Source organism: Dunckerocampus dactyliophorus, chromosome 11 (genome assembly GCF_027744805.1).
Source record: "Dunckerocampus dactyliophorus isolate RoL2022-P2 chromosome 11, RoL_Ddac_1.1, whole genome shotgun sequence".
In the NCBI taxonomy this organism is placed as follows: Eukaryota; Metazoa; Chordata; class Actinopteri; order Syngnathiformes; family Syngnathidae; genus Dunckerocampus; species Dunckerocampus dactyliophorus.
Genome location: NC_072829.1, coordinates 21,616,181 through 21,638,957, shown reverse-complemented (window position 1 = coordinate 21,638,957; position 22,777 = coordinate 21,616,181). Strand labels below are relative to the sequence as shown.

The following is a 22,777-nucleotide window of genomic DNA, read 5'->3' as shown; positions in this document are numbered from 1 at the left end:
TAATAGGCCATATTCAACCACGAAACAGCAATCACAGACTGTGTACAAAGGAGTTGTTTAACAATAGGCTGCAATCTCACCCCGAAAGCAACCTTCACCGTTTGCAGTCTTAGCAGATGGAATTACCTTTTTTGCATTTTTGCAAGGTGGGTTTAGGCAGTCTCAGTCGTCAGTTTGATTAAAGCAACCTCATGATTGAACTTTCACAGTCAAATGTATGTTGTCTTAACACTTATGACGTAGGTTTTTATAACTAAGAAAAATCTTCACAACTTTACGCACGCCCTTGTACAGTACAACATTCTAATTTCCTCCCTCCCCCCATTTCGACACCTCTAGCTGGGACGTCATACACATAAATATCAGAGAAATGTCACCACCCAGTGGTCATTTGGTATCATTACACCCTCATCCATGCCATTTGGCTTTGGCACAGAAAGAGTGCAAGTGTTTCATGTTATGGTACGGTATGTGATGACTTGACATGTGGTCTTCTCAATTCCCTGTCATTGTTAGAAAAGAAAAACAGCTTTTGTGTGTCAGATTCCCATTAATAGCCACTGCGAATGTGAGCTTAGATGTCCTACATTTGTTTTCGGATGACCTCAAACTTTGCTGCAAGTCTCGCTATCAAATCACAGCTCTTTGCAAATGATCCGTGACATAATGTAGTCTCTCATAAAAGCTGACACGGTGAGCTCAACCCGGAGCTGATGATGTCAATGTTTGGACCCTTTAATAGGCAGGATATTTCCAGTGCCTGAATCTTTAAACACGTAGGTGGCAGCCAGTCAGCTGAGAATGGGGTATCTTTTAACTTGTGTGTACACCTGAGACCGTCGACTCTTTCTGCTGACCTGTTTTGAGTCGCCACTGAAACATTTGTACCACTATATTCTACTTAAATGTTACAAAAAAAAACATGCATACTTTTACACAAATTCACAAGGTATACCATACAAAATAAAGATACAAATACTTTAATGATTACAAGATACATCTGGCATGAGCCCAAACATACTCACTGGATCATAAGCTTAAATGTAACATGGTGGTGATGTAGCACTGATACTACTTGTACAAGGAACACAGTTTATTGTCTGAAAAGCAAGGCCACTACACAGTTACAAAGAAAGTCACATTATACATATACAGTACATTTTCAATAAAATATAGCTTATGTCTGATGCTGGGATGTCACTGGAATCCCAACCTCCACACACAAAAAATGATAACAGTCTCTAAATTTCTTGCAGGGACAAGTTATACATTGGATGAAACAGAAATGTGTGTTGATTGATTGTATTTTGCTCACTTATTAGTGCTTCACGTCCACTTCTCACTGCTTCTTCTTACACAGGGCAGCTTGGTGTTGCAAGCTCTTGGCTGTCGCCCAGAGGAATTCTCTAGTGGCCTCTGTAAATATAACATTTAGAATAACAGTACCCCATGTGTGGACTTAACCCACTTCCTGGGTCCTTGCTGCATCGCCTGCTGCTCAAACAGGCGCAATAACAGGCCTTCCTATGACCTGGTGAGGGGCTAATTTCAAAAAAGGTGCAATGAAGGGTCTATGTCAAGGCATAAAGGGCAACAATCCAACCCCTGGTGGTTGATAAAGAGGGAGGCTTGCTCAAATTAAATTAGTTTGGGGGATGGCAGGTCGTACGGTTTCATCTCTTTAACTTTCAGCAGTCCATCAAAAGCTGACAAAAGTGCAATAGCATAATTGTTTGTGGCTCATAAAAACAGAACATTCATTGATTCTTTGTGTGTGTGTGTGTGTGTGTGTGTGTGTGTGTGTGTGTGTGTGTGTGTGACTGTATACATAGAAGATGTAGTCACAGGGAACAGGATCAGTTTAAGCATGACATTTCTCTGTTCTGTTGAAATAATGACATAACTATTTCTGCATTTACATTGAAATGTTTAGCTTGGTCTCCAATATTAACCCTCCGTCAGTTAGCAGTTGAGTGACCTCTGAAACAAATGTGTGTATTAATTATATGTCATTTTCATTTTAACATCTGTTGGCATCATGGCTATTATGCACTACGGTTATTCATATGTGCCAGAACTGGACTTCAGACCTGTACAATTTGTATTTCACTATCAAGTATCTATACATTACAATACACATTCCCACTTGGAAACAACAACGGTGTATGTTACATATCTACAGAACATGTGATAGGTGCAATACTGTGAGGACAACAACAGCACGCCATACACTATTTCAAACGTATTATAGCTATTGTATATTTTAGCTATATTTATACATGTTCATATAAATATAGATTGTTTTTTTTCTATGTACATTTTGATATTTCAACATTGCATAAAGAATAAATAATACAAATATAGTCAAATCAAAACAGTAAGTATGACTAGGGAAATGCTATATTAGAGTCAAAATACACTTAACAATCCAAATAATCATGATAATAACAATCATTATTCATAAAAAAAGTGGCCTACAGTCTGGTGTGACTATACATGCTATGCCACAATTACCCTGCAAGTTTACTATGTGGGACTGCTGGAATGACTGGAAAGGGTGAAAAGAAAAAAAAGCTCAGGAAAGGGGTTTGTTTCCTTCTGCTCAGTGTGTGTGTGATCATGTGAAAATGTCCATTAGTCTGCACGTGTGCTACTCAAATGGTGTCGGCGTTATCAGTGTTGTAATCTCCTGCATTTTCACCTCCGGATGTCAGTGGCCTCAAGGTCTTCCTGCTCAGCCACCACTCCAGCATCTGGACCCTGGCGTCGCAGTCCCTGGTTGCGACCGTGAAGGTGGGCGCGGAAAGCCGCCTTACCGCCCTTGTCCCCGTTTCGCAGGGGGCGAGGGTGCTCTGGCTGAGGTGGGTGCGGGGGCAAGGGCCGACGGTGTTCGACGGCTGAACCAGAGGGCGACGGGGTCAGTGAGGAGCAGAGGCTGAGGCTGTCGCACAATGCTCCCCAGTTCTGCTCGCACTGGAGTCGTACGCTGCGGGTTAATGCCTCCTTCACTTCCTCTCCACAGCCCAGCAGAATATTCACCAGCTCCACATAAGGACTAGGCAGACAGGAGACAATAAATTAGATGATGTTTACACAAAAAAGGTCAAACACTTTGACTAAACAAGGAATAATGGTAAAGGGTAAGGAAACAGAAAAAAGTCAAAGGTCGTTCTTTGTTTAAAAAAAGAAGTGTCTACTTACCCTTTAGGGAAGAGATCTTGGAAATGGATCATCTCCACCATCACGCCCACATTCTCCTTAGCGGCTGAGCACAGGTTATGTTTGATATAACACTCTCTCTGCAGCTGGAACACCATCTCCTTAATGGACACACACTTCCTACTGATGCAGCTGAACTTATGTCGAAGCCCATGGGCCATACATTTCAGAGCATCTTTGATGAAGGTTTTCCCCTATGCACACACATACAATGATATTATTAAATCAACACAGTATTTTAGCACGAGTACACTGCTGATATTTGAAGCTATGGAGCACTATAGTGGAGTACATGTTCCACATCACATATGCAGGTATTTTTAACATAACATTACATTTTTAACATACATTCCCACTCTGAGGACACCTACCACATTTCTGACCAGACTAAAAGGTGTTTGCAACAACTGATGGTGCTATAACCCTGAACCATAAAGCCAATTTAGCTGTCAGAAAAAGGAAGAAAGTCACTTCTGGAAAAGACATAATTACTATATATTAATTTTATTTTATTTTTTTTACAAAAAAAAGGTCAGTTTAGTGACCAAATAGGCAGTTTGCATGTGAAAGATACAGTTAAAAATAGCTGAATTTGCATGTTAGATGGACTTTTGGCAAGTCAGCTTGACCCTAACTGTATACACATCCACCCAAGTGCATATTTACAAAAGTTTTTTTTTTTTTTGGGGGGGGTGCGGTATGCAACAACGGAAATAAACAAATCTGTTCACGGAGGAGTCTGCGGCATCGAGTCAGTGAAAAGGAATGTTGCCCCCTGGTTATACAATTTTTGCAAACAGTCCAGTAATACCTGAGAGTCAAATTTGCCAGCATTATGCAGGAACGTCATGCAGATCTCCTGGAGCCCTCGTATCTCGCAGGAATTGTTCTCAAAGCACTCGAACACGCCACAGCCGACGTCTCCAGCGCTCACCAGGCAGTGCTGAATCTCAGCTGGAAAGAGAGAACACGATTAAGAGAGGCAGTGGCACATTACTGCAAAAAGCGATGAAGACCGCAATGCTTGAAGGTGTAACTACACTTTTGCACTGACTGCGTTACATTAAAATATGTCCCAAATGTGGTTTGCTTCACACTTGTTGCTGTTACTACATTAGTCTATCTGAAATACCATACCCTGCATAGAACACTGAGATGGTGCATTGCAGATACAGCCTTGACTTTTAATTTTGGGAACCTAGAGTGCACTTATTACTATTACCTGGTTGTCAACATGTACAATACAATCCAAACATCTACTACTGGCTGCCACTTCCTGTCTACTTTAGTTATGAATGAACGGCAGGAGCAAACCACAGATATAACCGGGAGTCATCAGTTTCATTTTTTGGCTGCTTGCATTTTAGGATCTGCAGTTAGCAAATCACACCTGTTGGACCTGAATAAAATGTCAGCGTGGGGGAGTTGAACCTGATAAATGATGGACGTGATTTTTTATTTATTTATTTATTTATTTTAACCTTTTCATGTGCAGAGAGCAACCCAAGCACCCATCTAGTTTGTAGGCCTTAGTTAAACTTAAGTGCGTAGGAAAAGTGAGCCGCTGTCAGCAGTGCTTGTTTTGGCATCATAAGAATGCGCTTGGATCGTACGCGCTTGGCCGCAGCGTGCATTGAGTTACACGCTGCTGTTATTAAACCTGCCTTCGAGTTTGTCCATTTTATGCAAGAAGATTAGCCTCTAATATTCGGATTAGGAACAGAAGGACCATGTTTCAGCAGGACAACAGCAACCCAAACTAATTAGAATAAATCTAGATTTGATTGGTTGAAAAACTCCAGTTTACCACTAAAAAGCCATTTTTTTTTTACAGAAATCACACCATCTTTGAAGCACAAAGATGCACCACTGTGTAAATTACCACTTACCTTAGTTCAAAGAAAAAACGTGACAGCTTTGTGTTACAGGTGGCAAAGCATATTCTTAATAGTGTTATTAATATAAACATTTCAACTTTTTCTTCATTGCAATGCACCTTTTTGGTCTATTTTTCCCATTTTTGCTGTTGATTTTTCGTTCAGTTTTATTTCTACAATGTGCTGCGGGACAAAAAAAGGTACAGCTGAAATGGCCCCCGGCCCACCCTTTGGTCACCCCTGCCTCGGCCGTACTATTAATAGTTTACTAACATATTCGATTCCTGCCCAAGATTATTTACAAGATATCGCCTTTCTGTTAAAGTCGTGTGCGTAGTTTTAACCAAGCCGGCTGACGTGACTTCTGCATACATGCATGCACTCCTCCCCCCACAGTACACACGTGTCACACTGGTCCCCACGCAGATCCATGCTTGTGCACCGCCAATCATACGTTGCTTACCTGTGTTCTGCAGGGAGAGACGTCCTTTATGGTTGACAGGCTTCTCCGGTGGAGTGTCGTAAATGTCAATATTATCCGAGCCCATGACTTGCTCCAATACCGATAGAAGCAGCAGCGCCACGGCCACTTTCAGTAACATTGCGTCTGTGGAAACTATGCCCCGCTTGCCGGCAAAGATCTGCCAGTGGGCGTGCGTACGTGCGGATGCGTGTGAGGATTCACCTTGGAGCGGGGAACCGCGCGGCTGCGGCCCAGTGTAGAACTAACTGCATGCAGCGCTGTGGATGCTGCCTATATTGCTCTGAGTCCCGGGTGTCAATTTGGATGAAGGAGTTAAGCAGGTGTTGTCGCTCGGCGTCTCTCAGCCAATCAGAGACGAAGACATCCACGTCCAAGGCTTTGGGGGCGTGGCTAGGGAAAGTTACCCATTTTGCCATAAAACTGTGGAGCTATAAAAGAAATATTCACGAGTAAGTTGGCAGGAGGGGGCTCTTGGATGATCGAGTAGGGTTTGGAACGCTATGCAAAAATAAATAAAACATAACCTTATTTGACTTGATAAGCATGCTGTGGCGTTTAATGCAGTCAATGCAATGCATTTGCTTAACATTTCAGCAACAGTACAGATTTAAGCATGTGAAGCATACTAAGATTTAAGCTTCTTAGGCGTTCAAAGTGCAACCAGGGAGCCATCTTCATCCAGTAGTTTGTTTGTTACTGTATTTAAAAAATAAAATAAATTAATTATTAATGAGACTAGCTATTACACTAATGTGCTTTGTCTCCTACAACACAAAGCTAAGATGTTGATGTTTTGGTCGGATAGCTTAGCATATATTGACCTACACTGGATTGGATTTAGCATCTTTCCTGTGCAAAATGTATCATCTTCCATTTTTCTGTTAGTGGCCCTCGCTGGAAACATTTTGGACATTATATCATTTAAATGATTCATTATTTCCAATTACAAATTAAAATGCATAAAAATTGTCGTAAATTTTTGTTCTTCCCAAATAAATCAACTGGCTGCCCGAAGCACGAGCATGTACTCAAAAGCAGTCTCAGAGAAGCCACCAACAATTTGTCATTTTGTGGTTATGATGGGCTAAACATTCAACGATAGCTAACTTTAGTAGCTAAACTTTGTCAAATCGCTATCACAAACTGGCAACAAACATGTTAAGTCGGGCGTTTTTTACGTACTTAAAGCAGGAAGAGGAGGGATATAATGCTTGCAGTATGTTTCAATGTCGATGCCCTATAGAGAGGTGGAGGAACCTGCTGCATCCAGTCCCTTTAAGTAAGCTTGGATAGAGTTAATTAAATAACACTTTTAAGATCTATGTTCAGACATTAAAATGAGGCAAATGTTTCCACTACAACATTCGCAGATGAAATGTTAACAGACAGTGTAAAGATGGCGCTTTAAAAGGTGGTTAAGAGAAGGTATTTTTGAGGATGACATGCGGAAAAACTGTCAGTGCACTGAGGGTGCAGAAGGAGTATTTCAAATGTTTCCAGTGACCATGGAAACAGTGTTTCCAGTTCCAGGTGATGTATGATGTAAGCCTGCATGTTCCTGAGTAGGGCCTTATAATTTCATGAACGGAATTGCAGACTGAATCGCGGAATTGGCCAGTAAAAACAGAATCCACTGTTAAACGTGGAATCTCGTGGAAATTGCCATATTGTGAATGAAATGCTGCAACCGTGAGGAGAAGGAACGTTTGTGTGGGGAAATGTTTCCCCAGCGGACTGCTCATTCATAGCAGCATGTCCTCACAAACACTAACCAGCCCCCTCCTGAACTAAACACATTGAGGCGGCAAACTGAAACAACCGGCCAAGTCGGCGAAAACACTCTTGCTTGTCACCGAGTGTGAGTGTGATCTCCTGCACAGCAAAGGCCAGTGTAAGCTGGCTGTGTTAGCTCATACAGCTATGCGACACTCAGGCTGTAGTTGAGTTTTAGGTAATTAATGAGTTTTAGGTAATGTAACCGAACGTTTTAGGATGCCTAAGAGGCACCCAGCTATCTATCTCACTTACCAACAGTCAAAAAACATTTTCAACACACACCATACTTCTGGCCTTCAAAAATGTGAGCTGGTGATAAAATAAGGGTGTCTTAAGAAATAGCTTACATGAATAAAACGATTGCAGTTGCATCTGCAATTATGGATGTCTTTTTTTTTTTTTTTTTTTTTTTACAAGCACAGATATGGTCGCTTGTTGAGGATTTTGTCGCAACGAAAAACAATACTGGGCAAAATTGTCGAATGACGTATTGCATCAACAAATGTAAGGATTTTTGCATTTCATTCACTGACACAAAAAAGATGCTATACCAAATGGAAAATAAATGGCAACAAAAGAGAATGTTAGGCAAGTGCACTTGGACTCCGATCCTCCAGGGGGCCCCACCGATACAAATTGTTACCTTAATTAAAACAGCAACTTCACCTGAAATAAACCCAACATAAAACTGTGTATGTTATTTTCATTAAAAAATGCACAATGCAAATTTGATACTTGACAGATTTTCATGTGAATGCAGGAGGGATACTAGAATCCCCTGGGGAAACACAGGGGGAGAAGAAATGTAACCTTCCTGTATGACTAGTTTATATACAGCATGCACAACTTTGAAACATTATGGGAAATTATGGGAATATAGAGTGGATGGAGCTGGGGTAGGCTTATTTGTGCTTATGTGGAATGTACAAAAATGAATTGAAAATGAAGAAATGATTGTATGACTGCTGAGAGAAATCTTAATCTTAATTATCTTAATTTTGTCACACTAACACAACCAAAAAAAAATTTTCAAGGGGAGCCTTGCATTCTGCAAAAAAACAGGCTATATTTAGAAATATAAACTTATGATTGGAAGTGGACTGCTTATGCTTTATAGCTCTCAATACAGATAATTATTATGTTAGGACTGCCATATATATAATTTTAACTGAGGTTTTAGGCTGTGGAATTGATTGTCCACAAGTTACCGCAGTATTGTATCCAGGAGCTTGTGCATTCAGAATCTAAGCCTTTCAATTAAATTGTCATTATTATCTGGTATTTATTCAGTAACGCTGGTTTGTTATGATGCGATATCCACATGGCGGTGTTTAACAACATCACTTAATTATCTTCAGTTAAAATAATGTTCCACTCCGCGCGCCACAAATTGACTTAAGGTCTACGGGAACAGAGTGGAAAGTGCAATGCAGAAATTTTTTATGTCTGCTGGATTAGAGTAACTCGCATCAGAGGGTGTAACGCACCATGGCACATGTCTCTGGAGGGTTTACATGTTTCCACGAGACCTTCGACCACAAACTGGAATCTCCTGCTCAACTGATGTCTTCACTGTGAACACACCCTCCATTGACCCAATCAGGGCGCTGCATTGGACCACAGGCCACTAACAATGTGAGTCACCTCTGCATGATGATGCATTCACAATCCATGGGAAAAAATGTGGCCAAACCAAAACTAATGTGATGGATATACTTAAGTATTCTAGTCATTTAAAGACATCCCTTAAAAATCCCCAGGGAAGTTTGATATTTATTCTGTTATTCGGAACATTCTAGAACACAATGTGTTCCAACTTCAGTATTATTTGTATCGGCCACAGTTGGCCGATCGCATTAACAATATGATATGTCATTAAGTGCACAATTGCTTTATGCTTACGCTAAAAGAACTACAGTTCCAAGGATGCTTTGAGTGCGGAAGCAGGAATTTGGTTATTATACTCCACTATCATATGTTTTGATAAAGGTCATATGCAGTGATGGTGTTTTAATCTGACAAATCTTGAATAACTTTGATCAAATGTGGAATTACTATACAGGTAGTTTCTACCTGCACATTTAACGCAGCGGCAGTTGTTGAACTCCGAAGAAAAAAAAAGTCACATGTCGCGAGCGAGTTACGCTGGGAACAACGAGTGCAGGTAGGGTTGATTATAGTGTTCGTAAGGCACAGAATGTGCAGTTGAAATCCTGTGGCGCACTGCCACTTCCATATAACATGTCCAGCCTAGGTGCCCGAAGTGGGGTACGTGTACCCCTAGGGGGTACGCCAATTGTCAATCGGGGTACGTGAATAAAAATGAAAAACAATTAGTGCCCAACTCTCTCAATTACACCTGAACGCCTCACTGCACAAGGAGAACGGAGCAGAAAGGAGACAGCATGTGAAGTTGTTCATTGCTCTGTGTGCATCATATGAACAAATAAGTACGTTTGATGATTATTTTGTGCATTGAGAGTGTTTAATCTTTAATATTTCATTTATATTTGTGTTCCAATTCCCGCACGACACCGCAGTGAAAACCGGTCGCTGTGAGTGGGGCTTTATCATTGGTTGTATTTTTGTACTTCGGATACTGCTTTATCATGATTGTTAAACTTTCCCCTTCAATTTGGTATAAAATGAACATGCAGACTTAAACAATAGCCATCTTGAGTGGACAAAAAAAAGTGAAGCTCAAATTCAATCCATTCAAATGGGAGGATGCCAACATCAAACTGAGATGATTATTTATCAAGAGATGCCGTGACACCCCTATATTATACTATAGTTTATTGCATCGTATAGCATTAGCATTAGGTATTAGGGGCGTCACAAGATTGGATCTATGAGAACGAGACGATAATGTTATACTGAGGCTAATCAATAAATAAAATACTTCTTACCATTAATGTGACTTCTGGTGCTGCATGGTTTTGCTGATGGCTTTGTCGTCTGATACATGGTGAGGTTAAGCTTCATGCAGGCGTTGAAGCCAAACATGGTCAATATGGCAATACCCACAAGCTGCAGTGTGTGTTATGTGACAGGAAGTGCATTCCAAGTTTTGGCAATCACCTGGTCCTGAGGTTAAAATCTTTTCATTTCTGTGTTCACTTGTGGTTTCTCGCCAGCTCAGCTTTCTGTGGTAGTCCTTCCAAATCTTCAGTAATGTTGCTTGGGCAACAAAAAAGTAACTTGTAACTATGTAACTTCTGCCTTCCTTCAGCATATCCAGAAGTCCAACTTTTTGTGTGATGGCTGGCTTCCGCTGCCTTTTGGGTCCAGAACGTTTTGTCCATATTGTGGGTTGTGTTGGGGAGAAAACTTGCAACCATACAGCGTTTAGAGTCACACGCGGTTAGCTTCTTCTTTTTCTTCTATTGTTTACAGCAGGGGTGTCAAACTCGTGCCATGGAGGGCCGAGGCACTGCAGGTTTTCTTTCCAGCCGGTCACTAAAGCAGGTGATTTTAATGATCACCACCTCCTCTAATTTGAGGGAAGGAGCTCATTAATCAAATCAGCTGCTGGAGAAACTGGTTGGAGAGAAAACATGCAGCGTCTTGGCCCTCCATAGCACGAGTTTGACACCCCTGGTTTACAGTATTGGCGGTTAGAAAGCAGCTCACATGGTTAGCTAGTTTGCTAGCCATGACCACAAGAAACGGCACAAAGGAGATTGCTTGACAATGGTCTACAGCCACTCAGGACGCAGAAGACAATGGGCAGTGCAGACAGAAGAGAGAGAAGAGACACCGCCGCCTCGTGCTAAACCATAGAACTACAACACTCAGCTTGCATTTGCAAATGTAATTATTCTTAAAAGGGCCAGGCTTGGTTTGTAACAGCGTTTATATACTGTGACGAGGAGTGTTGACTATACCGGAATTTGGATCCCAGGATGCGGAGGACAAAGGTTGGTGCTTAACAGGTATTTAATAGTCACTGCAGCACAAAAGTGTAGAAAACAAAAAAACAACAGTGCCGGCAAGGCCAACTAAAAGGAAAACAGAGACTAAAAATAACCAGCCTGATGGAGCTACCGGACATGCCGCACAGGCATGCGCTAACCGACTGGATGGCACCCAGGTAGACCAACAGCAATCTAGTAGACAGGACAACAACTGGAAGCTTGGCTTGGTGCCTTCACCGTGAAGAATAGCAGAGTGCCATCCAGTCACAGCAGGTGAGCTTAAATGGATAACACAGATGAAGAGCAGCTGCGGCACGTCCTGCAGCTCCGCCCAAGACGGGAGTGGCCAGGGTCTAAGTGAAAGACTAAGAAGAATCAGTAAAAAGGCACAGCAAATGAGCAAAGGTAAAAAAAATAGCAATACCATACAGCAGGGTGTCACACCTACGATGTAAAAAAAAAAAAAGCACTAAAATCCCCGCTGAATATTTAGATGTAAATGGGGGATGGCCTGTGTCGAAGTGCCACTTTATATTTGAACGTTTCATCGATGAAATTTTATCACTGCAAAACCACCACCGCCAAACCTGCCGTCTCCACAAAGGTGAATTCCTCTGTCCATTTGTGCTGAAATGTACGGTACTCATCTTTCTTCTTGCCATCTTCTTGTCAAAGGTTTTGCGCTAGCTACAGATTTAGCTAGGCGGGAAGTTTACTGCTTGACCACTCAATAGCCCGGTAGGCTACCACATTATCCAATTATAATCGTGTTTTAGCGTCTGACCCGGAAACTAAACGGCAGGACAGTTAGCATCCGCATTGCGGTAGAAAAAGGATAAACAGATTAACATGCATTATAATGTTTTAACACTGTAATTTCTGTAACATTTTACTTTACAAATGTCAGTGTAAACAAAAAAGAAAAAAAATTGTGTTAAGTAACGTGTGAGAGCGAGAGGCAGACAGGGAGCCATACAGTATATGGTTTGCGAGCCATAGGTGTTATCCTGTTCAATGTGAATGTTAACATCTTTTTGTCCTAGTATTTAGAGATTTAATGGACGGTGTTAAGGGGTCAGCATCCCTGCAGGGGTATGTCAAAAAATATCCCCCACATAAGCTCAGTGGCGCAAATGGCAGCTAAAGGAGAACTCCAGGGACAACAGGAGTCCCAATGCTGTTAGGTGACACTGACAACGGCATAACCCTGATGACATCTTGTGGTAAGGGTGGGTTCTGCTTCCCTTTAACTCAACCAGCCTCATCCTGCATTCGGCAGCAGTGATATGGTATGGGAGGGAGTCTGAACGGCAGACCTGGACTTACTGATGATCCTCTTTCAAAGTTTGTAGAAAGTTAAAAACAGAGATGTGGCAAGCCATGATCGCCAACATCTCCAGATACAGCACTTTGAGAAAGAGAGAGCGATCCCCTGGTTGATCAACAAGTTCATTAATAGGTCTACCCCATTACCTTTGTCCATACAGTGTCTGAGGATAGCAAATCTGACTGGGCCTCTGATGTGACTTGTTAGTTGTTGTTGAGAGCATCAATGCTGTGTATGAGTGTGTCGGAAGATAATAGCATTGCTTTCAAAGCAAACCCTTTGTTGAGTCACTCAAGAGTTATTGTCACAGCTTTCCACAAGAACCACAGTTACACCCACACGCTGCCTGTAAAGTACTGTAAGAAGTCTGTAAACTGGTAATATTAATTGCATTCACAAAAGCCCCCCCTTCTTATACACAAGCACACCCCAGCCTGGCCTCTGTTGTGGTTTCACTGGTTGATCACATGCCAGAACCTCAGGGGTCCCAGCTCAGAACATGCCTGCGCTCTGGGTATTAGACTACAACAAACTGATTAAATGAATGTTAGTGCTGCCACAGCATACTTTTACTCAGTTTTCTGCGGCATCATCCAAGGAAACATGATACGAAAAATTGCCTGCGCTCCATCAGTTCACATGCAGTTGTAGGCCTACTTTGTTCACTCCCATGTCCTATCAGCCAATCACTTGCATGCTGTCAGATTTATAATGGTTCTCTCTGAACTGCTAAATCATCACCCTCCTCCACCACTTCCCCGCCATCCAGTTCACCCATCTAATCAACATTTTTCCTCATGGGTACATCGTTGCCTGATGGTGAAGATGAGCACCAGTCCTCATCAGCCCAGCGGTGGTGGAGACCGGTTACCTTGAATGTACTAGTTGATGTGTGATTCTGTAACGAAAAGATTAGCTGTGCGTTTCCGTTACAGCCCCTAGACATGAACTACCACCCCCACAGTCACCTTTACACTCCTATTACCCAGTAAAGTAGACATAATAACAGTGAATGAGCAATTTAAGACATGCCGAATATGTTCGAAAATGGTGGCAACATGTACAAAACAAACTCGCCCACCTAAACATATCCACCCGACTCAGTTTTCCCATTGGCAACAAAAAAACTACACACTGACAGTCAACACTGTCTGAGATGTTTGAGCGGCAAAGAAAATACAAACACAACAGCGCAAAATGGTGTGTGTTTACTAAGAGCGTAGTTTAATACATCGCCAAAGAAATGCTGCTGTTTAATAGAGTTGAAAAGCCAGCATTTCACGTTAGACAGTACAAATTGCCTTTACGAAAATACATGTCAAAATGGCAATTCCACAACTTTACAGAGTGAACAATGACATATTAAAGTAAATACTGCATCATTATGATATTATTATTGTATGTTAAAAATTGACGATGTATGTTTTTCAAAGCTGATACTGATAACGTCCTGCTTCTCAAGACCAATACCCGATTACTTTTTATACCTATTATTTATTCAATTTAAATTTAACTGCAGTTTGTGCATACCTGGAGGTAAGAACAACTCAAACTGTAGAGTTTTCCTATTCAAATATCTTGACATCACTACTATTAACAAAACGGCTATGTAAATATACTGTAACAGTAGTTTAATTGTTCTAAAAAATTTAGACAATCATATCATTTAGCATCAATTGGTGGAACAATAAACTTTTCAAAACGCACCTGCATTGTTTTGTGACTCTGTTAAATAAAAAAGATTGTTTGTCGAGTCATATTTTTTCATTATACTTTTCTTAAAATGGACCCAATCTTGTGTATCGTCTCGAGTTGGGTGTCTCATGACACCACTAATATAATATAATATATATATATAAAAAACATCATACATTGCTGCTCCTCCACTGCCCCCACTGTCATCCTGTACCTACTTCCCCTTGGTAACATCATCCGCCGTCATGGATTTCTGTTTCACTGTTACGTCGACAATATCCAGCTCTATATATGCACCAAATGCTTCCACACACCACTCTCACTTCCTGCCTCTCTGAAGTAAAATGGATTAAACTCAACTTCTCAAACTAAACTATGACAAATTTGATATTATCATAAATGGTCCAAAATCCCTCACAAACAACTTCTCACTCCACATTGACAACACCTCCCTCGCTCCTTCACCTCAGGTCCGAAATCTTGGCCTTTTTCTTGACAGCACCCTCTCCTTTGAGCACCACATCACTAACATATCCCCGACTGGTTTTCAGTAGCCAAGCACCAGACCAGGGGTGACAGAGCCTTTAGTTTTGCTGCCGCTGCACTCTGGAACTCCCTCCCCGCACCCGACCGTAACTGCCCTGACCCGTCCACCTTCAAGACTCGTGCTGAAACCCACCTCTTTAAAAAAAAATGTTATTTTTAATGCTTCCATCTTCCATCTGTGCTTAGTTATTTGCATTTTAGCTCTATGAGTGATATTTTCTGAATTGTATTGCTTTATTGTACATTGTAGTAATTTCATTTGCTTGCATTATTGTCAAGTGCATTTGAATTTTTAGAAAAGCTCCTCTAAATAAAATGTATTATTATTATTATTTTTACTGACATCTAGCAACCAGTGTAGAATACTACTTCATTGATGATAGTATTCTATCTTCATCGTCCTTGGGTGCGTCTTTTGAATGCATCTTTTGAATGCCTTATATTTGTTTTTTAGCTCATTTTGCCTTTTTATTTGTGAAAATGTTTAATTTAGGGAAAAAAAAAGATTAAACACCTGCTTAAATATGCTTATTTTTTTACTAAGAATAGGCCATTTTCAACCACAAAACAACATAATTTATTAATTAATATATTTTTGATAGAGCCAAGCTGGATTAGAATTCAAACCGCAAAGTGGCGATACTATACTTGTTTTGTGTGTCAATTATCTGCATTATCAGATCAAATGTTAAAGTGATATTATTTTGGTTCGTTATTAGCTCTTAATTGACCCTGTCCCAACTTTGCAAGGGTTCTTTTTTGTTGGCTCTTTTACCAGTTAACTGTAGGGCATTTATAGACAAACACCCATTCACACTCACATTCACGCCAATGGGCAACTGACAAAAGTGATCATGCTTGGTTTAATTTAGTAACTATGATGTGTTGAAGCTAGAGGCTTTGTTTATAAGACTTTATGCATATTTCATCTTGATAAACTTTTGACTTAATGATACATTTTACACCATTTACAGTGGCGTGAAATGGTGTTTGCCCCCTTCCTGATTTCTTATTTTTTTGCATGTTTGTCACATTTAAGATCATAAAACATCTTTAAATATTAGTCAGTGAAAACACAACTGAACACAAAATGCAGTTTTTAAATGACGTTTTTCATTAAGGGAGGAAAAAAATTGCAAACCTACATGGCCCTGTGTGAATGAACACCATGAACACTGACCTTAACTGAGGCAACTGAGGCCTGCAGTTCTTTGGATGTTGTTGTGAGGTCTTTTGTGACCTCTTGGATGAGTCGTCGCTGTGCTCTTGGGGTAATTTTGTTGGTCGGCCACTCCTGGGAAGGTTCACCACTGTTCCATGTTTTCGCCATTTGTGGATAATGGCTTTCCCTGTGGTTCGCTAGTGTCCCAAAGCTTTAGAAATGGCTTTATAACCTTTTCCAGACTGATAGATTTCAATTAATCTCAGTTATGTTTTAACAGGGAATCACTTTTTCTACACAGGGCCAGGTAGGTTTGGATTTTTTTTACCCTTAACAATAAAAGGTTTCATTTAAAAACTGCATTTTATGTTAAGTTGTGTTGTCATTGACTAATATTTAAATTTGTTTGATGATCTGATCTATATTGTTCAAGCAAGCACTTACAGCTTCCACAAATAGGTTAGCTTTCCAGATTCCAAGGCTGTGAACCATAAAAAAGCCCCTGGAAGTTTCCTTAGCTTCAGCCTCCTACATAGCTTAGCAGTGGATAACACCCACTCTCATTTCAGTGTAGCAACAATGAACAAAATGCTTTAGCAACTACTGTATTTAGCAAGCAAAATTTCTAGCTCCACCTGACCAGTAAAAAGGTTTTAGGAACCCAGCTCTGCAAGTCAGCTCTAGTCCCTTTTCTGCTACTAAAACTTTACCTAAGAACTGTATGCATTTGGACCACGGGAACTGGGGCTGAATAGAAGTTCCTGGCCATTTTGGAGGAACAAAACTCAGGCCACCTTCATACACAGTACCTTTTAAGTTCCTGGAACTTTTAGGCGAGGTTTGCAGTGCTGAGCATATCTGATTGTATGACTACTTTGAACTGTGCAAATGCAAAACACAATGAATGAATCTTTTGGTTCCAAGAAGTTTAGTTACTAGGAACTAAATGTTCCTGGACATTTGGTGGAAAAGGGGCTTCTGTGAAGTGTGAAAGCACCACATCCCAGGACCTCACTTAACTCGTCTAAAACAATGTGCTATTATAGCCTTTGCTTTGTGTGGGCCATATTGCGCTGGCAAACTGCAGTGTTCACTCTCATTACTGTCCATATAAGCCCACAGGCCCCGCTAGCACAATGGAGTGATTGAGTGACAAGGGGACAGAGAAGAACCATAGAGGGACCTCACCTTCGCCTCGATGAGGAGGTGATGTCATCGTGACTAGAGACACAGGGGTCGACCTCTCTGATAGGTGGGCATGCTGGGACAAATGAGAGTAGCTTGTAGACAAAGGCCCCATTTAATGAGACTGAAACATGAGGCCAAAACTTACTCCGTGGGTGGCACATAGTGTCATAGCTACTGAAAGACCGGTGAGCAATGAATCATCTGATTCAAGAAATGGGCAAAGGGCTTATTATGTAAGGTCATTTCAGATAGCACCATTGAGGCGGAGGGGCCTGGCTTACACGCCGATTTAATCACATAAGGCCTCAAATTTTCCCTGATCCCATAACATTGCAGCCAGAGATACTATATTTATCATGATTGTCAAGTCCAACAATTGTGCAATATAATATGACACACTTACTCCTCATTAGAGTTGAAGGGCCCTTTGTGGCAGCCTGACAATCATTAAAACCTCTCCATTGGCTTGGCTTGTTTACTCTCTGGTAATTACCAGGTGATTGTGCAGCCTGTGACCCACATTCAGAGTCAGGTCAGCCAAGACATGGGGGATAATAATGACAATATTCAGGGATGTGCACGTAGAGAAAGAGTGTTAGTGGATAGACATGTGTTCCTGCATCATTAGACTGTGTTAGAAGACAAGCTGGCTCACAGTATTCTCGCAGTGGAACAATACCTCTGTACACTATAAGACCCAAATGTGGGAAATTGGTCAGTGCTTGATGGGGGTTTGGGACATCCCCATCTCTCTATTTATGCATTTATGTACTAACCTGAAAAGCGAAATCAATAAAGGAGACACAATTTTGAAGTAATGCATATTGTAGCTACAACATAGATCACCCATCTCACATGGCAGCCCTTGACAGAAACAAGTGGCAGACAATTTAACCAACCACCAAAATGCACAGGAGTAATGCGGGTTGCAATACTACTACCTGCTTAAATTTTACAGAAATGGGCTTGTCAGTACCCTAAAAGGTGTGCGCCAGACTCCATGGTGATTCTTGAAATTTCAAATAGGGTCAAGTAGGGCTCTGTTGTTTAATAGCAGCATTAACATGTTGTGCATTTATCAGAAAAAAAATGCTACCGGCAACACAGTAGGGGAGCATGTTTTGACAAATTTTCACCCGTCATGTGAATTTCATATGACTACAAGATGACATCTGCAGAAAGATCCTTTTATAGTATCCTCTAAGTTAACTCATTCAATAATTTCCTAAACCAGGATCTTAATGGTTATAAGCTGGTTCAGAATGTTTTTTTTTCATAAATGTTTATGTCTTCACTATGAGTTGGAGACTAATAATAGCCTCAGCAGGTAACTGAAGAAAAGTAAAGTATTGTCGACTTGGCTTCATTGGAAAGCGTTGTATGTATACATACCCTGACATTTGTGTTGACAGAAAACAAGACTCTACTTTTATAGCAGTAGAATAACTATCTTATATAATTATGTGTGCAAAGAATGGAGCTTTTCATTGCTATTTTGAGAAGAACATATGCTTGTCAAGCAGGAGACCATCTTCTGGCCATGATATAAATAAAGCACATTATATATTTAGAATATCTGTGGTTAATTAGTCAACTCATGAATTAGTGGTTGGGTCCCGATCAAACCAACATCTCACAGATGCTTGTGAACCGCAAGGCCATGATGTTTCAATTGTGGGGTGTTTTGGCATATTTGTTGTTTACGATGTGTGTTACAAAGTTAGGGGTAATTGATCGCTGTGTGATGTGCTTGTTGGAACATGTTGGATTTTTCCGTAAGGCCAGTGGAGAGGAGCGGGGGCTGGGACGCTGCAGAAAATGAAAAGCCTCCTCGGACCATTCAGCTCCAGCACCCATCCATTGCATGAACATGTGCATGCACGTACAACCACATGTGCACATTCCAATTACTCATCTAGCAACATCAACACAGATGGAAAGTGACAGGAAAATGGAGGGCAGATAGGATCTAAAGCGTTTGACAAGAGAGAGGCAGTCAAGGAAGTTACCGTAATTTCCGGACTATAGAGCGCACCGGTATGTAAGCCGCACCCACTAAATTTAAAGAGAAAAAAGATTTCTACATACAGTATATAGGCCACACCTGTCCATGTGTCCGCGTGACACATGAGACATTCGGTACACAGAAAGATTTTACACGGAATGATGTTTTTAACTTTTGATTAAATAAATGCTTTTTTCCAAACGGTGCTGAACTGTGCGTGTAATATGACTACGTAGTTAAAACGCAGCCTACCAGAAAAGTCATTCATCACCATCCTCCTCCTCCTGGCAACTAAAGACATTAAAGTTGTCTTCTTCAGCATCGCAATTAACATCATAATTTTTCCTTTGTCACACACTTTGTCAGTTTTTCTCTCTCTCACTCTCTCTTTCGTTGACGCTCTTGGATTCACTTTTGTCAAGCAAATTAGCCATTTAGCTTGACCTATCCTCTTCACATCTCTGTGTGGAGTTTGCATGTTCTCCCCGTGCGTGCGTGAACTTTCTCCGGGTACTCCGGTTTCCTGCCATATTCCAAAAACATGCATTTTAGGTTAATTGCCGACTCTAAGTTGTCTGTCTCTGTGTTGTGTGTGTCGAGAATGCCTGTTGATGACGGTTAAGATGAGCTGGGTGCAAGAAGAAACTTTGAAACAAGTACCTCTTGTCTTTACTTCACTCAGAACTTGCATGACGTCAGTGGGCATCGTGAAACACAACACGCTCTAAACACACTCAGCCGTACTAGCATGCTCTGCTAAAGTAAGGTAACCCCACTAGCTTCCATTCATGCTCCGTAGCAAAAGGAGTTTCGAAGTTTTTTCGCCAACTCTTGCCGGTGTTGCAGGTCACCATTTCTACATGTTTAGTTCAGGAGGGGGCGGACTAGTGTTTGTGATGAAATTCCGCCATGATTGAGCGACCCGCTGGGGAAATACTTTCCCACACAAAATGTTTCTTCTCCTCATGACAGCATTTCATTCACCATCATTTCATTCATTATGTCAATATCCACGAGATTCCATTTTTATTGGCCAATTCCAAGATTCCGTCGGCAATAACATTAACGCAGAAATCCTAGAAGTCTAAAATATTTCAATGCCCCAAATCACACAGTGCAGGGCTCTTAGAATCATTGGGTGTACAAGAAGTGTCAGTAATATGTATCATATATTTTGACATCGTAAGCTTTTTTTGATTTACAAACAAAAATGATAGCTAAAGACAAAAGAATACTTTGAATGTCAACACTTGGCTCAATTAGGATGATACACGTGGTCCTCGGTTTACAAAGTTCCACGTAACGTTTCACGGTTACAAACGTGAGAAGACAAACTTGAACACAAGACTCGCTCAAAAACTAGTTCGAGCAACTTGAATGCAGTGCGGTGGAAGGATACATTGTTTGCCTGCACAGCAACACTGAGAAAAGATCAATTTTAGTTTACTTTTTGCACTTATTGCATGCAGCAGTGCGCCAAAGAAAAGGAAACCAATCACCACGGATGTAGAGATTGCAAAATTAACCCGAAGCCTCGTGTCAGACTTTTTTGAAATAGTGCTTCGGGGCTTGTATCGTTTCGCAAATATGACGTGACCGATTACGTTGGAAGCGTCATATGTCGCAGCCGCGTATTGACGTCTTGAAACGGATTGGTGGCCGTCATTGCTTTGACAGGTATTTTGGTGCTAGCTTGTGTATATAATAACTATCAAGTTACTGAGCAAAGTTGTTGTAAGGAGCACATTGGCTATATTTTTGTGCGTTAATAATGGGTTATTAACGCCGTGTTTCACGCCGTTGAGTGACACAGAAACCCAGATGTAGCTAGTGTTGCTTTTCACTGAAGCACCAAAGCTCAGAATCTGTTTCGATTTGAAGGAAAGCCTCAAAGCTTCACCCGCCCATCTCTACTCGAATGTAGAAATGAACCTCAGAGAGAGGAGAATTGTCCACCTATATTGGCCTCTTACAACCATCATAGGATAAAGGATAAAGATTATTGAATGCTACAGAGGTCATGGATTCCGTGCGCTGTTACAAGGAGATCTGGGAGCAGAAGAGGAGGTTATCCTTCTCGCCTGGGGCAAAATTTTAAGAAGGCAGAAAGTATATGACCCGTACAGTGAGAGTCACTTAGGAGTTAATTTAGCTCTAATTTAGTTATAAATCCCGACTGACTAAAACTCAACTTACATTACAGTCTAAAAAGAAAACCTGTTCGTAACCCAACCCTTTAATTCATGAATGATATCAGAATGTATTTGTGTATTAAGTTTTTGTTTAAGCTTTTCCCACTTTGAAATGTGTCGTCTTTCCTGATTTTGGAAGTTTTTTCACTTAGACGTCACCCAAACAAACCTCCAGCATTAAAAGATATGAATAAAATGAGTACTTACTGAGTTTCCTTGGCCCTATCTCCATCGAAGCAGTGAAACATCAGCAAATCCATGTTCAGACAAGTGACAGGAACCCACACAGCCACAAGTGGAAGAGCTTGTCATTGTTTTCAGGAGTTACTTTCAGTGGATGTCATAAGTTAGCAGCTGAAGCTAACAGGCTAACTAGCAAATTCTTTCCTTTTCCAATTCTGCTCATTTAACTGCTCCAAAATGCACTTTGTATATAAAGTGTTATCCCACTGAGTGATAATAATAATAGACTTATTCAGTTCACCCGCTTGGTGTTTCAATAGTTTCAAGTTAATTCTTCAAACTAGCTTTTGAATTTCAACACCACTGTCCGGGTTTTCATGTGATGCGTTTGTGCGCTGTTGGCTGAGTGTTTTCAGTGTCTATGAAAAATGGTTCATGTTTATTTTTTGTTGTACTTGTCTCATTTCTATAATGTCATAGTGCATGGTGAAGTTAGCTATGACGGCCAATATGGCAAACGTGCAGCAACATCCAAACGCTCCAAACAGAGAAAAATTATTCAAAAGCAAAAGCACACAAAGTCCTTAACACAAACGCAACAGGAAAATGTCATAATCACATACATGCTGCAAGACCAAAAACAAATGCATCAGAAAAATGCTGGAAATGCAACACACACAAACTCTGATGCTGTAATCCTGCAAGTGACAAAACTGAAGTTTGCCAGGCTACCAGGGTAGTCAGATCTATGCTACGCTAACATTAGCCACGTAAGTGTGCCTTGTCCATCCATTTTCTATGCCGCTTATCCTCATTAGGGTTGCGGAGATATGCTGGAGCCTATCCCAGCTAACTTTGGGCGGGGTACACCCTGGACTGGCCGCCAGCCAATCACAGGGCACATATAGACAACAATTCAAGCTCACATTCATACCTATGGACAACTTAGAGTCGCCAATTAACCCAACATGCATGTTTTTAGAATGTCTGAGAAAACCCATGCACACACGGGGAGAACATGTAAACTCCACACAGAGATGCCCAAGCGGAGATTCGAACCCAGGTCTTCCCAATCTCCTGCCTGTGTGGCCAACATGCTAACCACTCGGCCACCGTGCGGCAAGTGTGCTTTATAACATTGTAAAATATATTACGGCCAATGTTGATTGTTATTATTAATATTATCATCATTATTATTGATTGTGA

At 41.0% G+C, this 22,777-nt stretch overlaps 1 protein-coding gene across 2 annotated transcripts; it reads right to left on the bottom strand.

The window, feature by feature from the left end:
• Window positions 1-994: 994 nt before the first annotated feature.
• stc2a (stanniocalcin 2a) lies at window positions 995-21,745 on the bottom strand. 2 transcript variants are annotated; one of them, XM_054792074.1, is made up of 4 exons: window positions 21,596-21,745; window positions 4,031-4,173; window positions 3,202-3,413; window positions 995-3,055 (listed from the first exon to the last, which is right to left on the bottom strand). In XM_054792074.1, exons 1-4 carry the CDS (start codon window positions 21,618-21,620, stop codon window positions 2,698-2,700), a joined length of 738 nt encoding a protein of 245 aa, XP_054648049.1. In that variant the 5' UTR covers window positions 21,621-21,745; the 3' UTR covers window positions 995-2,697. The 2 variants fall into 2 exon arrangements, with proteins under 2 accessions (XP_054648049.1, XP_054648048.1); XM_054792073.1 differs by lacking the exon at window positions 21,596-21,745 and adding an exon at window positions 5,560-5,865.
• Between the last annotated feature and the right edge of the window lie 1,032 nt (window positions 21,746-22,777).

What these genes read in the sequence shown, in the direction of transcription:
- stc2a (XM_054792073.1), bottom strand. Translation starts at nt 5,698, where the DNA reads ATGTTACTGAAAGTGGCCGTGGCGCTGCTGCTTCTATCGGTATTGGAG. An exon ending in TCTCTCCCTGCAGAACACAG is followed by an intron (nt 4,174 to 5,559) that starts GTAAGCAACGTA and finishes CTCTCTTTCCAG; the next exon opens with CTGAGATTCAGCACTGCCTG. An exon ending in CTGGCAAATTTGACTCTCAG is followed by an intron (nt 3,414 to 4,030) that starts GTATTACTGGAC and finishes GTGTGTGCATAG; the next exon opens with GGGAAAACCTTCATCAAAGA.